Source organism: Salvelinus alpinus, chromosome 11 (assembly GCF_045679555.1).
Source record: "Salvelinus alpinus chromosome 11, SLU_Salpinus.1, whole genome shotgun sequence".
NCBI classification, from domain to species: Eukaryota; Metazoa; Chordata; class Actinopteri; order Salmoniformes; family Salmonidae; genus Salvelinus; species Salvelinus alpinus.
The window spans coordinates 54,226,489-54,242,980 of NC_092096.1; the positions used below are offsets into that span (position 1 = coordinate 54,226,489).

The 16,492-nt window shown below is 43.3% G+C and overlaps 1 protein-coding gene across 1 annotated transcript; it reads left to right on the forward strand.

The window, feature by feature from the left end:
* The first annotated feature begins 1,253 nt into the window (after nucleotides 1–1,253).
* Nucleotides 1,254–15,699, forward strand: LOC139534436 (probable E3 ubiquitin-protein ligase RNF144A-A). Its single transcript, XM_071333585.1, has 4 exons — nucleotides 1,254–1,560; nucleotides 2,317–2,417; nucleotides 6,307–6,480; nucleotides 14,917–15,699. Exons 1-4 carry the CDS (start codon nucleotides 1,473–1,475, stop codon nucleotides 15,370–15,372), a joined length of 819 nt encoding a protein of 272 aa, XP_071189686.1. The 5' UTR covers nucleotides 1,254–1,472; the 3' UTR covers nucleotides 15,373–15,699.
* Nucleotides 15,700–16,492: the final 793 nt, after the last annotated feature.

The window sequence follows — 16,492 nt, forward strand, 5'->3', positions numbered from 1 at the left end:
GAAAATAAATGAATAAATAGTCAACCAAAATATTTAAATATGGATACTGTAACTGTTATTTTTCCAAATGAATGAGTCAGAGAGAGAGTTCAGAATTGGGAGAACATTCATTTATTGTTGAATATTGTTGTTGTTGAAGACTTCCATACAGTAAAGTCACAGATAAAAAAAATTGAATTGAGAAGTTCTGGTAGCAGGTTCAGAGAATAAACCAAATGCTTTCTGGCCACATTTTGTTTATATTTTGTTTTAAAAAAGAGCCCATACATTTATCAACATCAGTTCCTTCGTGTGCTTTGGCAATGGGATTGGCAGTGAGATTAATATCACAAGACTACAGTATTAAAAAGACACCAAAATGCAGACAAAGATTCTCTCTTCTGTCCATTCGTCAATGTCTCCATCCCCCAGGCACCCTCATCACTAGCTGAATGACAGACTGGTTCTGGATCCCATATGAGGAGAGCACGGATGAGTCCTCCAGCTGCTTGTTTGTGAAGATCAGTCGCAGGGTCTCTAGATTGTCCCCTAAAAAGGTCAGATGTTTTAGTCAATACAGTTGACAACTAACAGAATTTCCTTAATCACTGCTCAACCACTACCCCGCAATTAAATAAAATACTTAATTTAGTTAATAATCGAATTACATTTAATGAAACTCTCATAATGATTGATGATTAATGATTCCACTGTGGAATGAATATCTCTCTACCTGAGTTCCCCGGGAGTCTTTCAGAAATTTTATTTTTCAGTTGCAGTACTGTCGTACTGTTCATTTGTTCTTCCGTATTGCTCACGTCTATTACCATTTTCTCCCCTCTGAATCCAATCACTGTGACCTGGTAGATCTTTCCCATGGTTCTGGATATGTGCGTGAGCTGCTCAGGTGTCCGAGTTATTCTGTCAATTGGTGTAACTGTTTGTATGTGAGAGAATGAGGAAGGCAAAACGCTCCTCCTTCTCAGAAGCAATAACAATTTGTCTACCTTATCACATGACATATAATAAACAGACCTAACTTTTGAGTACAGAAATTAAACTGAAAGTAGGTACAGTGACTTGGGATCTCAGGGGAATACCATCACACTCAAATAAATGAACAATAAACAAGTTTGACTCAATACATTTGGTGACTGAGATCCGCCAGCTGATAACAGGTTTATCTGCATTACAACGCTGCAATTGAAAATGTTATGAGAACATCCTCAAGTGAATGCAGTCAACATAATTTACCGTATATCACGTGTCTTCTTGAAACTTGAAAGTGAAAGCTTCTGATGTTGAATAACAAGTCCAAGGGATATACAAGGGCTTAGCGGGACTCACAGCGGAACATTTTATCCCGCGAACGCGGTCCCGGCACAGCATTCAAGGGAGAGCACACCTGCCTCTGGTGGTCATATCATCGTCCCACAGGTGAGTGTGAAGAAGTAGGATTACTGTACAAGACAGTGAAGACAGAGAGCAACACGATGACAACCCAACAGCAGGAGGAAGAAAAGCGATATGACCCCGGAGACACCACGCTCAAGTTCGTCAACCGACAGGACGATTTAGATCGTAAGCAATCCATTTAATCAATAAACCAACATTATCCAGGTAAATTAAAATAAGAAAAATGTGGTATTCATTATTACTTAGCCCCAACTAGTCAATGTCCTCTTCGTTCCTGGAGGAACATAGTCAGTGGTGTAATGTGCGTAGGTAAAAATACTTTAAAGTACTACTTAAGTAGTTTGTGGTATCTGTACTTTACTTGACTATATTTTTTACATCTTTTACTTTTACTCCACTACATTCTTAAAGATAATGTACTTTTTACTCCATACGTTTTCCCTGACACCCAGAAGTAGCTACTCTTTGCATTTTGAATGCTTAGCAGGACAGGATAATGGTCCAATTCACGCACTTATGAAGATAACATCCCTGGTCATCCCCACTGCCTCTGATCTGGCGGACTCACTAAACACAAATGTTTCGTTTGTAAATTATGTCTGAGTGTTGGCGTGTGCCACACGTAAATCGTGCCATCTGGTTTGCTTAATATAAGGAATTTGAAATGATTTATACTTTAACGTTTGATACTTAAGTATATTTGAGCAATTACATTTACTTTTGATACTTAAGTATATTTAAAACCAAATACTTTTTGACTTTTACTCAAGTTGTATTTTACTGGGTGACTCACTTTTACTCAAGTCATTTTCTATTAAGGTATCTTTACTTTTACTCAAGTATGACAATTGGGTACTTTTTCTACCACTGAACATGTTTTCCAGAGTTTTCAATTATTACATTTCCTCGTTTTGTTCTCAGCCCTAGATGATGACACTGAGACTCTGAAGGCAGAGATGTCTTGTGGTCATGCGGTAACCCCGGAGTCGCTGACCGGATGGTGTCGCAGCCTACTGGACCAGGTAGGCCTACTCGCTATTCCTTAAAGGGGCAATCTGCATTTGAAATAATAACAAAGCAGGCACCCTGCACTGTTTTGGTAAAAAGCTGATGGTTTGGGCTGGAGAAATGTAACCTCTCTCAAATTCATAAACAGAGCTATGGATGCAAGGACTGACCATGATATCAGAATTATAGTTTTAACCATGTTCTGAGGCTGTACAGTGTTTATTTACATTTACTTTCTTCACAAACAGAGTAAAACAAGCGTAAATTTGGGGTTCTGATGGCATATGACCAGTGATGTGTATAAACCCTGGATGACTGACAGGGGGCACTGTGTTGAAGCCACCTTGCAGCCATCTTGGTACTCCTCCTCAATTGTAAAAAGATATTTAGGAAACTATAGAAATGCATTTATTATTGTTTACATTTGTTTTTGACACATTTATTTTATTACAGACACCTTAATGCATACTGTTAAATTATATTATGTGAGCTTAACAAAAAAAAGAACAAATATATAAGAACATTTTGCTTAAAGTATATATTTTTGGTACTAATGTTACTGAAAAAAAATACTTATATACATGTAATTTGTCCTACAGCATTTAATTGAAATACTGTAGGATTCCATCAATTCCTATGGAGGACTGCTCCTACTTGGGAGTGGCAATATGCCCAACCGGTGGCTTCAAAGCCTCTCAATGGCCCAAGCATAGCATCAGCATTGGGTATGACAGTTGAACTAAGCTCATATACTGAGTGTACAAAACATTAGGAACACCTTCCTAATGTTGAGTTGTACCCCCTTTTCCCTCAGAGCAGCCTCAATTCTTTGAGGCATGGACTCTACAAGGTGTCAAAAGTGTTCCACAGGGATGCTGGCCCATGTTGACTCCAATGCTTCCCATGGTTGTGTAAAGTTGGTTGGATGTCCTTTGGGTGGTGGGCCATTCTTGATACATACGGGAAACGATTAAGCATGAAAAACCCAGCAGCATTGCAGTTCTTGACACAAACCGGTGTGCCTGGCACCTACTACCATACCCTGTTCAAAGCCACTTAAATCTTTTGTCTTGGCACACATACACAATCTCAAGGCTTAAAAATACGTATTTAACCTGTCACCTCCCCTTCATCTACACTGATTAAAGAGGATTTAATAAGTGACTTCAATAAGGGATCATAGCTTTCACCTGGATTCATCTGGTCAATCTATGAGTATGGTTACATACACACAATAATGCGATTATTATGGATAGTCAGATTGATATAATAGTTAGATTACAACGTTTACATGCTTTGCAAGAAGAACGGTTTCCCTAATAATCCTGTTTACAAAGACACATCATAAATCGAGCTGCCTGATGGCACGAATAAACGCAGAAAATCAGCAATCAAATAAACATTCTACCACAGCTACCATGTTATTTTTGGGAAGCATATTTGATTCTGAGTTCGAACATATAAAGTTTGTATGTGAAAACTACTTCTAAGACACACATACATTCAGTTGTTCTGAATTCCTTTTACTCGCACTAAAGTGGGAGGCTTGCTCGGCTGGCACTACCACATGCGCAGATCAAATACACCGCTGGTATGCCAATTAAGGTGTTCGAGTGTCCTAATCATTCGAAAGCTTTTCGTTTCATTAATTTATTGCCACTGGAGCCCACCGGTGTAACTGCTAAACTGCTTGCTAACTGTACACTGTACTACATGATTGTAGCATGTTTACTAACGCGTTAGTTCTAGTAGCTATGTTGACTTGACGTTAGCTAATATGGTGACAACAATGTAGGCTGTGTGTAGCGGTTAGCGGTTATGATATGAAGGTTTAGCTTGGAAAGTTTTTTTTGCCTGGTCACAGACCATGTGTTGTGCACTGAAGTCCACAAGTGAAGGGAAAGGTGAGAGGAGGAGTGCGTAGGTGCAAGAAGGAATTATACAACGAGCAAAATGATCATGCTGTTTGTATATGGTTACTATGAAAGTGAACTGTGTTTGCTTGGCCTAATGGCCTTCATTTGAGAAAGTCAAAATAAAATTGCATATCAATAAGAATCATGAACTGTAATCTATGCAGACATTTATTTAACTTGACATATTTCGCAATTTATCAATTCATCGGCACAATATTGTCCACTTCATTTTTTAAAAGAGAAGTACGGCACTAGGAAAGTTGATATGTAACAAATCAGATCATTCATCTGTAGGCTACGTGCATAGCACTTTGTTTTAAGCATCAATTTGGTCCCATGTTCGTACCCCAACTGTGTGCAGCACCTGTTAAACTCTGTAATATTCCTCAAAACACAGGGATGACTGACATGGCAGATTCAGATGGGACTAAAATTACAAATGTGGTCATTTGTGCTCGTGCACATAATTACATTACCTGAGCTCCCCCAGTAAAAGTTATCCCGTCCGAATAGGGCTAATGTCAAATTTCTCTCGACCTGACACCTGTGTTGTAAACTTTCATTCAATTGGCTAGGTTGTAGCAACCTCATGATGGGTATAGGGAACATTCTGAGTATCAGGTAGTAGCCTTAACCTGTCGATGTAACATTGAGCTGGGTGAATGGAATATAAATGACAGTCATCCAATATGCTGTAATATAAATAAGGCCATGCTCATAAAACATTTTATCATCCCCCCCTCATCTTAAACGGCACCGACCGCCACTTCTGTGCATGTAAACGTACTCTATGTCATGGAAATAGCATGTGTCCTTAATGTTTTGTATACTCAGTATATATTAGGCCAAACCTACTACAGTGAATATTAGGCCAAACCTACTACAGTGAATTTAGGCGACCACCACCTGTGCAATGCATAAATACTCTTGTCTGACGCACGTTTTGTGCCATTTAATTGAAGTTGAACATTCTCATTTTTGGAAATGGAAGTTCACTTTCTCACTCATAAACGCATACCAAGTGCAAGTGCGCTGCCCAGCAGTTCACATCAGCAAGATGTGGGGCCTTTTCATTAGGTGGGACGTCTGACATGGATAGGTAAAATAATGATTATGATCACATTTCCTCAATTTAAATATTAGACCTATGGAGACACCTATACATTTGGCAGCCAAGCATGAGTGATCATTGTAGCCTTTTATCGTCTAGACATGATGTTAAAATATCTTCACGCCTAGAATAAAAAACACCAGGTTTCCATCATAGACTCAATTGAATAAAAAAAAAAAAATTACAGGGGGCAGTTTAGAAAAATGAATCCCATGCAAATCTTCCTCTGGAATAAGGCACATGTTTGGAAAATAACTACATAACCAACGTCTCTAGTAATACATTTACATTTACATTTAAGTCATTTAGCAGACGCTCTTATCCAGAGCGACTATAGCTGTCTCTCTCCCCCCCTTCAAACTTTCCATGTCAGGGCCCCGTTGCATAAAACATCTTCATTTTCTACAATCAAGACAAGATAGCCAAATTGCTTCAGAACATAATAAACCATGTTTCATGTAGTTACCTTTTGCCTCAACTTGTTCATATTACTTTCTAGTACGTCAAGCTAGCTTACAAAGTAGCTACAGCTAACTAGCCAGCTAGCTTTGTAGCCATGAATTGTGCACCTTCCATTGTTTAGATAAGTAGCTACTTAAGATAAGTAGCATAAGTGTCCTTATGACCTCATAGTGTGGAAATATAATAATAAAAAATACATGCACTGCCCCTTTAAGAATCAGTGGGTATATAGGGCCTATCATTTATCATAAATGTATATTAAATAGGTTGACATAGAGCCAAACTATACCATATTAATCGAACAAATGATATATTTTAATATGAATTACATCATGCATATTAAATATATTGCACTATTTTGATATCCAATGTCCATCCATTGTCCTTGAAAACTTTTCTTCTTTGTCCTCCCAGAGTCAGTTCAAGTTTTTGTGCCCTGCACTTGAGGATGGCACCTTTGTGAAGTGTGGTGCTGAGTGGTCTTACCAGGAGGTACGTAGGCTGGCTGTTCTGACCACTGAGGAGATGGAGCACTTTGAGAAGACCATGGCAGCTTTGGCTGCTGCCACATACTGTGAATACAAATCAGTGAGTGCATGTCTCATTGTTCAAATTCTTTGCAAGGTTGTTTTTACTACTGTATAGAATATTATTAATATTTTATTTATTAAACCTATATTTTATCAGGGAGTCATACTGAGACCAAGGTCTCCTTTGCAGATGAGCCCTGAATTACATAAATTACAGAAAATACACACAACAATATAAATACAAAATGCAAGCAGAAAGAAAGAAACACATTCATCAGTAATAAGGTCCTCAATCAGCTTTCTGAATTAACCTAGAGCAGGCCTGGGCAATTCTTTTCCATGGAGGGCCACATTAGAATATATTTTTGCCATTGCGGGCCAGAATCATATTACAGGATTATACATCATGTGTATGACTGTGTTGACAGATATATCTACGGTAAACCACATCCAGATATGCTACTTATTTTACAATTTTAACATGCACAGAAATAAACCACCTCCATGTTCTCCTTTTGGTAGATATTTTCATTATTAAACATGCAATGACCTACACGGAGGGAAAAGTACACTGTGCATTCAGCACCACGGACAGAACTCTTGTTAACGGGTATGCACAGAAACACTAGAAAGAGAGAGAGCTCAACATTACATTTAAACAACTCAAGTGTGAGGAGTGACATCTCTGATGGGCATTGACTAGAGCAGTGAAGTCAGGTATAGTTTCTGACGTCGCTATGCGCAGGATTGCTGAGAGATGAGAGTCAGTAAGAGACGATCTGTGCCTTGACTTGTTATATTCATCACTGAAAATGTCTGTTCACATACATAGGTTGACCCAAACAGTACAAACATCATCTGAGCATGACTCCTAATCTTCGGAAAGTTTTGTTCATCGAGAGATGCATAGAACCTCGTCAGTGACATTCTTTTGAATATTTCTCCAATCACTGCACCAGATTGAAGATCGATAAGCTCCAGTTGCAGGTCAGTGGGAGCGTTATCCACATTGAAGGTGAAAGGAGATGAAACCAACAGCATGTCATTTTCCAACACTTTTGAAATCCTCAAAATGACGAGAAAACTCGCCGTTCAAAGCACGCAGCAGCGATGTATACCTTCTCCCGCTTGTCATCTGATTAGGAACAGACTAGTAGGGTCGGAAAGTCTGTGAGATTGTTGGCTTCTACTTGACGGGTCAGGAGGAGTAATTTTCCCTTGAAGGATTTGACAAGGCTGTACATCTGATGTGCAAAAAGGCCCTTCCCTTGTAATTTGGAATTCAGTTCATTCGTGAGGGTCATGATGTCCACGGTGAAGGCAAAATCAGCCAACCATTCTTTATATTGCAGTTGAGGGAAATCCACATATTTTCCTTTCATTTTCCAAAACTCAGCAATCTCTGACTTCAGGTTCCACACCATTTTAAAGCACCTTCCCCAAACTCAGCCATCTTGTCAGGACCCGGTGCGAGAAACAGTCACTAATAATGGGCAGAACCCAGAAGATGAGGCAGACACAGCAGTACTAGAGATGGTGGTTTAATAAAAAATAGATATCTTCCAAAATACAAAGAAAATCCACAAAGTGGTAAAAACAGCAAGGGAAAAAACAAACCTCAAAAGACCAATCCAAAAAATACACGAGAACAAAACCAGAGAACCTCTGGAAAATCCAACAAGAGAAAAATGATCACAAAGGCTGGGGCTGGGTGCTAACATACAAACACTGAGCAAGGAACTGAGGAACACACAGGGTTTAAATACTAACAAGGGAATGACTTACAGGTGCAAACAATAATTAGGGCAAGAAAAACAAAAGGTACAAAAAAGGTGCAAGGGGGACATCTAGTGAACAAAACCTGAACAGTCCTGGCCAAAACCTGACAGAATCCCCCCCCTAGGAACGGCTCCTGACGTTCCTACCAGCCTTCTCAGGGTGGAGGACCCTGAACTGACGAATGAGGTCAGGGTCCAGTATGTCCTTGGCAGGAACCCAGGAGCGCTCCTCGGGACCGTAGCCTTCCCAGTCCACCAGATACTGCCAGGACCGCTGCACCCGGCGGGAATCCAGTATCCGATGGACGGTATAAGCCGACTGGCCTCCGATGATACGGGGCGGAGGGGGAGGTCTGCCTGCCGGGATAAGGGGAGAAAAAACAACAGGTTTTAATAAAGAAATGTGAAACGTGGGATTAATTTTAAGGGATCTGGGTAAGTGCAGGCGAAAAGTAACGGGGTTCACTCTTCTGGCAACCTTAAAGGGACCGATGAATTTCTGGGACAGTTTGCGAGACTCCACCCGTAGCGGTAAATTCTTGGTTGAGAGCCATACTCTCTGGCCGAGGCGCAGGGTAGGCCCGGGACGGCGACGTCTGTTGGCTTGTTGTTGGTACCTCTGTGAGGAACGCAGAAGATTAAGACGGGCCTTCTTCCACGTAAGCCGACAGCGTCTGATGAACCTCGAGGCTGAAGGCACACTGACTTCTGCCTCCTGGTCCGGGAACAATGGAGGAGCATAGCCAAACTGACACTCGTGCGGGGACATACCAGTGGAGGAGGAGCACAAGGTGTTGTGCGCGTACTCGGCCCAAACCATGAAGGACGACCATGTGGACGGGTTGTTGGAGACCATACATCTGAGGGTGGTTTCCAGCTCTTGATTCATCCTCTCGGTTTGGCCATTGGACTCCGGATGGTACCCTGAAGATAGACTGGCAGTGGCCCCTATGAGTTGGCAGAAGGCCTTCCAAAACCTTGAGGCGAACTGGGGACCTCTGTCGGAAACCATATCTTGCGGAATGCCGAAGACTCGGAACACATGGTTAATCACCAACTCAGCCGTTTCCTTGGCAGAAGGTAACTTAGTCAAGGGAACGAACCTGGCCGCCTTAGAAAACCTGTCGATGATGACTAGGATAGTAGTATTACCATGGGACGGAGGAAGGCCAGTAATAAAGTCCAATGAGATATGGGACCAGGGTCGGTGGGGAATAGATAGAGGGTGAAGGAGTCCTTGAGGGCGGAGGTGAGAAGATTTGCCCTGGCAGCACACGGAACAGGCCTTGACGAAAGTGGCAACGTCTTCTTTTATGGTGGGCCACCAGAACTTACGCTGAATGAACTCCAAGGTGCGACCTACGCCCGGGTGACAGGTGAGGCGAGAGGAGTGCCCCCACAGAAGGACTTGGGACCTTGCTGCCTTGGGAACAAACAACCGATTGGCAGGACCTCCTCCAGGGCCCGGTTCGATGGCTTGGGCTTGTTTCACGGTATCCTCCACTTGCCACGAGATCGGAGCCACGATCTTAGCGGCCGGAAGGACAGTCATGTCAGTATCTTCTCGAATGGCAGGAGAGTAGATTCGTGACAAGGCGTCCGGTTTGAGATTCTTCGACCCGGGTCTATAGGTGAGGATAAACTGAAATCGGCTGAAGAAAAGAGACCATCGAGCTTGTCTGGAGTTCAACCGCTTCGCCTGCTGGATATACTCCAGATTTTTGTGGTCCGTAAGCACTTGAAACGGTTGAGAAGCCCCCTCGAGCCAGTGTCTCCATTCCTTCAATGCCATCTTAACCGCTAGGAGTTCACGATCCCCCACATCGTAATTCCTCTCGGCCGGGGTAAGCCGGTGAGAGAAGAAGGCGCAAGGATGAAGCTTCTTGTCTTCACCCCTCTGAGACAGGACAGCTCCAACCCCAACCTCTGATGCGTCTACCTCCACCACAAAAGGTTCATCCGCCGTTGGTAGTGTCAGAATGGGAGCAGAGAGGATGCGCTGCTTGAGTCCTTGGAAGGCCGTCTCAGCTTCTCTTCCCCACAGAAACCTTGTGTTGCCACCCTTGGTTACAGCTGAGAGAGGGGCTGCCACCGAGCTGAAGTTCTTGATGAACTTGCGGTAAAAGTTGGTGAAGCCCAGGAAACGCTGAACTTCCTTAACGGACTTGGGGGTGGGCCAATCCGCTACCGCCCCTACCTTCTTGGGGTCCATCTGGACTCGACCGGGTTCCACTACAAATCCCAGGAATTGTACTCGGGAGGAATGGAATTCACATTTTTCCGGCTTAACGTACAAATGGCTGTCAAGGAGGCGTTTGAGTACTTGTCTGACATGCTTAGTGTGTTCTTGAAGGGAGCTCGAAAAGATGAGGATGTCATCCAAGTAAACAAACACGAAGATGTTAAGCATATCCCTAAGCACATCGTTTATGAGCGCTTGGAACACAGCCGGAGCGTTGGTCAGGCCGAAGGGCATCACCAAGTATTCGTAGTGACCAGTAGGCGTGTTGAAAGCGGTCTTCCACTCGTCACCGGGTTTGATCCGCACAAGATGGTATGCGTTCCGCAGGTCAAGCTTAGTGAAGACAACTGCTTCCTGGAGCAGCTCAAAGGCTGTGGCCATAAGGGGTAGCGGGTAGCGGTTACGGACGGTTATGGCATTAAGTCCCCGGTAGTCGATGCAAGGACGTAATCCCCCGTCTTTTTTGGCCACAAAGAAAAACCCTGCTCCCGCCGGCGAGGTGGATGGACGCATGAGGCCTGCTGCCAGAGCGTCCTTGATGTAGGTATCCATAGCAGCTCGTTCGGGAGGAGATAGGGAAAAGATCCGACCCCTGGGGGGGCAGGTGCCCGGAAACAGGTCGATGGAGCAATCGTAAGGTCTATGGGGTGGTAGTTTGGTGGCCCTCTGTTTGCTAAATACCGGTTTGAGGTCATGGTAACACTCGGGAACTCGGGACAGGTCGATGGATTCTAGAGACTCGGGAGGGGAACTCGGGGAACTTGGGAAGATACAAGTGGCTTGGCACGTAGGACCCCACTGCTTGATAGTGCCCACAGACCAGTCGATGTGAGGGTTATGGCTGTGAAGCCAGGGGTATCCAAGGCCGAGAGGGAACTCGGAACACGAGGTCAGATGAAAGTTCATCACTTCCTGGTGTTGGGAAACTGAAAGTCGCAAGGGGGTAGTGACACGAGTGACAAGTCCAGATCCCAAAGGGCTTCCATCCAACGTAGTAACCCTTATGGGGTCACTTAGAGGTTCAGAGGGAACGCCATTCTCCTTCGCCCAGACACCATCCATGAAGTTACCTGCGGCTCCAGAGTCTACCAAGGCTTGAAGGGGAAGCTCGTGGTTGTCCCAGGAAAGGGTAACTGGAATGAGCAGGCGGGAGTTGGATGGATGGGAGGAGGTTATGTTTCCCGTTACAGTCCTCCCAGGCCTGCACGGGAGAGTGCGTTTTCCCTGGAGCCCGGGACACGTGGAGAGGAAATGGCCCGGTTTGCCGCAATATAGACAGCATCGCTCCCTCATCCGGCGGTCTCTCTCAGCCTGGGAGATGCGTCCAACCTGCATGGGTTCCGGTGGAGTCAGCGAGGATAAAGGTGGAGACTCGGAGCTGGGACCGATAGGAGCTAGGGTGAGAGATCTACGGTTGAGCTCTCTCTCTCAGACGCTGGTCTATGCGTGAAGCCAACTTGATCAGGGACTCGAGGTTGTCTGGTGGTTCCCGAGTGGCCAGTTCATCTTGGATGGTGTCGGAAAGACCCTTCAAAAAGCACACTGTGAGCGCCTCGTCGTTCCAGCCACTCGCTGCTGCCACCGTGTGGAACTGGATGGCATAGTCCATCACGCTGCGCCGACCTTGGCGGAGAGTCAGGAGCTGTTTGGCTGAGTCAGGACCGCTGGTAGGACCTTGAAACACTCGCTTGAATTCTTCAGCAAAGGTAGAGTAGCTGGCACAGCAGGGACTTTGGGCATCCCACACAGCAGTAGCCCAGGCTAGGGCTTTTTCCGACAGCAGGGTGATGATATATGCTATCTTGGACCGGTCGGTGGGAAACGACGAGGGTTGCAGCTCGAAGGAGAGAGAACATTGGGTGAAAAACCCCTTACAAACACTCGGATCACCTGAGAACCGTTGGGGAGGCGGCAGACGAGGTTCAGCCAGGGGTTTAACTGCCACGGGCACTTGAATCTGATGAACTGGAGCAGAAGCGGTTGCAGGAGAAAGTTGATCAGAAATCTGCTTTATGGAAGTCATCATCTCCGACAGAAGTTGAGAATGTCCAGCCAGTAAGGCCTCTTGCTGAACCAGAGCAGCTTCGTGACGTTGGACAGTCCCCTCGTGGTGGGACAGCATGGGAAAAAAGTCCTGGGTACTGGCTGCCTCTGGGTTCATATTAATGGCTCAGTGTTTCTGTCAGGACCCGGTGCGAGAAACAGTCACTAATAATGGGCAGAACCCAGAAGATGAGGCAGACACAGCAGTACTAGAGATGGTGGTTTAATAAAAAATAGATATCTTCCAAAATACAAAGAAAATCCACAAAGTGGTAAAAACAGCAAGGGAAAAAACAAACCTCAAAAGACCAATCCAAAAAATACACGAGAACAAAACCAGAGAACCTCTGGAAAATCCAACAAGAGAAAAATGATCACAAAGGCTGGGGCTGGGTGCTAACATACAAACACTGAGCAAGGAACTGAGGAACACACAGGGTTTAAATACTAACAAGGGAATGACTTACAGGTGCAAACAATAATTAGGGCAAGAAAAACAAAAGGTACAAAAAAGGTGCAAGGGGGACATCTAGTGAACAAAACCTGAACAGTCCTGGCCAAAACCTGACACATCTCACGTTTGTGTGGTAGGGGAGATCTGCATGACCCGACTCTGTCTCTTCCAACAGTGAGACAAACTGCCTGTGGTTTAAAGATTTTACTCTTATGAAGTGTACCACTTTAGTGACTGTATCCACAACATGGCTCATTTTCAGAACACATTTACAGAGCACCTCCTGATGAATAATGCAATGCAGGAAAATAATTTGCTGATCTTGGTTCAGCACAGCTACTTAATCTTGTATCCTTTTCAAAAAGTCAACGTTTTTTCCTCAAGTTTGGGCACCCCATCAGTGGTCACACTGGATAACTTTTCAAAACTCAGTCCCAGCTTTGCCACACTTAATAACCTCCTCCAATAAACATTTCACTGTGTTTGTGCTCTTCAATGACTGCACCGAAGCAAGCTCCTCTGTAATTTCAAAGTCTGGGGTTATGCCTCGTAAGAATATCAACAACTAAGCCGTGTCACGTGCATCACTGCTCTCATCCAAGGCAAAGGAGAAATTGGTGAAATCCTTAACCTTGTCTTTCAACTGTTGTTCCATATTATCTGCAATGTCCTTAACACGCCGTGTCACTGTTCGTCTTGACAGGGAAACATTTTCAAACAGCTCTTTCTTGTCGGGGAAAAGTATTGCTGCAGAGTCAATTAAACATTCTTTAATCAATTCGCCCACAGCGAATGGCTTGCTATGTTTAACAATTTTGTGGGACAGAACATAGCTAGCTCTCGCAATTCTGTTGTTTGCTGAATGCAGTTTTGTGAAAAGTCCTTGCTGCTTTTGCAACTGAGAAAGCAACTCTTTTGATGCACTTTTGATGCACTACATATTACTGTATTTCTCTGCATTCTTCGTCTGGAAGTGTCGGGATAAGTTGTAGTCTTTCAAGACAGCGATGCTCTCTTCGCACAATAAGCACACAGCTTTCCCTGATACCTCAATAAAGAAATATTTCGATGTCCACTCTTGCTGGAACACCCTACATTCATTGTATACCTTCCTTTTCTTTGAAATCTTTGAAAAACTCATTTTTGCGCAATTTCTAGCTAGCTACTATTTGTAACTGTGACGTGTGGCAGCCTGTCAGTCACTGTCTGTCCTCGTGCAGTTGTTATTTTTACGTGCCTTCAAAATAAATGTCCCACAAGCGGTGGGAGTTAAATCATTACACAAAGGATCGTATTCATTGGGCTTTTAATTTTAATAGCAAATACATTTTTCAAAACTTTACTATCGCAAATTCTTTATGTGATCTGAACATGATTCCGCGGGCCGTATTGAATCAGGTCGTGGGCCCCATACGGCCCCCGGGCCGACCTTTGCCCAGGCCTGCCCTAGAGTCACCAAAACTAAAGGCTGATTGACCTAACTCAGTTGAGACCAAAGGAATTTACAGCATTAACCATCCCTGAGACCGGGTGTGGTAACTCGTTTGTCTAAAGTTTAGTAAAGATGTTAGGTACAATGGAACTTTTTGTAAAAGGGCTTTATAAATGAAAACATAGCAATGTATCAACCTAGGTGACATCAGAGGGCCAACAAACTTTCTGGTAGAGAACGCAGTGATGAGTACTAAAATTGTTGCCTGTAATAAAGCGCAGTGCGCTGTGATAAATTGCATCTAACGGCTTTAATGAAGTGTCAGTAATAATAAGGCATAATATACATAAAACTACAGCTCTATGGGTGGGGACAGATCACCTCTTAACTACAGTACATAGCTTTGGTCAGAGATTCTTTACTGTGTTATCCAAAACGAGTAATTGCACATGTTTTATTCAGTTATATCATTATGAATCTCTGCATGCAGACAATAATAGGGATTTACTAATCTCCCCCGCTTACCCTACCCTCTTTTATAACAGTGCCCTGTCTGCGAAACCTTCGTAGAGAGAGAGGACCTCACCAACCTCAGTGTCCTCTGCACTGTGTGCACTGCAGACAAAGGTCAGAGGTATGAGTTCTGCTGGCAGTGCCTGAAGCAGTGGAAAGGTCCCGCGCCACACTCTGACCGCTGTGACAACGATGGCTGTATCAACCAGGACCTGGAACTGCTGAAGAACTGCGAAACCACGTCTCTCCCTCAGGTGGCAGGTGTCACCGACTGCCCCTCCATTCGCGCCTGTCCCACCTGTGGCCAACGGGTGGAACACGACAAGACTGGTTGTAAGAATATTCTCTGTCCAAGGTGCAATAAAGAGTTCTGCTTTGTGTGCCTTAAGCTCACGAAGGAGTGCTTGAAGACCAGCTCATATTTCACAGCCTGCACTGAGGGAGTGGCTCCTCGGCAGACCTCTATACCCACCTGGAATAGAAACTGAAAAATAAGATACCTCTTATTCACTGCATACTGTAACCTCTGCTTACATTGTCTCCAACAGAACACGTAGGTAGAAATCTTGCTCCACATACACATTTCTTCTTCATATATTGTACAATGAGAGTTTGTGTGCAGTGCTTCATGTGATGCATAATGTTTTCTTTTACCATCTTATATTAAAATCTTAGATATTATACAAAGCAAGTTTCATAGTGTGTAGACTCAGTGCTTTATGTTAATTATGATTTCTATATCATCTTATCATTATTATCACGTTGCTTATGTGCATCATCATGTAATCTAATAAACTACTGACACAAGTAACAAACTTCATCTGTTTGTTATTGATGTTTTTGTACTCCATAACAACAATGGAAATCAAACTGACGTCTTCATTTCGGGACACAGATTTATGAGATCAGAATAATAAAAGAAATTGCTTATACCAGTAGCAAACATCTACCCAATAATACAGTATTTTACTGGTAAAACAAAACCCTTAAACTCAAAAGTCCCTTTATACCAAGCTGTGCAGATCTTAACTGATATCTTATCAAACATTCCATTATATGTAAAAGGGCTAGGCTAACACATAATGCATGAAAGATGAGCTTTTAAGCATCAGTAACACGTAGCTTTCAATGTACAGTAAATCTAAGTGGTATAGAAGTGGAGAAATGCTTTGTTTTAAAACAGTGACAGTAATAACTGTGTTCATTTTGTGCCACTAAACAATCCTTGACAATGCAACAAAAATGCAACAACATTAATAAAATATTAGAATACGAACAAATTCAAGGACATTGTAATATCAAATGGCAAATTCATGGACATAAATGTGCATGGATGAATATACCTCTACTTGGTACTCCTCCCGGATCCGGGAGCACCCCCCCCCCCCCCAAGACACCAGATGAAAGATACACTTCTTGTGAATCTAGCCACCATTTCTGATTTTTAAAATGTTTTACAGGGAAGACACAATATGTAAATCTATTAGCTAACCACGTTAGCAAAAGACAACACTTTTCTTACACCATCAGTTTTTTACTCCATCAGAAGCTATCACTAATTCGACTAAATAAAGATATATATAGCCACTAACCAAGAAACAACTTCAT

Coding starts and splice junctions, on each gene's coding strand:
- LOC139534436 (XM_071333585.1), top strand. CDS start 1,473: ATGACAACCCAACAGCAGGAGGAAGAAAAGCGATATGACCCCGGAGAC. Junction 1,561..2,316: donor CCGACAGGACGATTTAGATC/GTAAGCAATCCA, acceptor TTTTGTTCTCAG/CCCTAGATGATGACACTGAG. Junction 2,418..6,306: donor GTCGCAGCCTACTGGACCAG/GTAGGCCTACTC, acceptor TTGTCCTCCCAG/AGTCAGTTCAAGTTTTTGTG.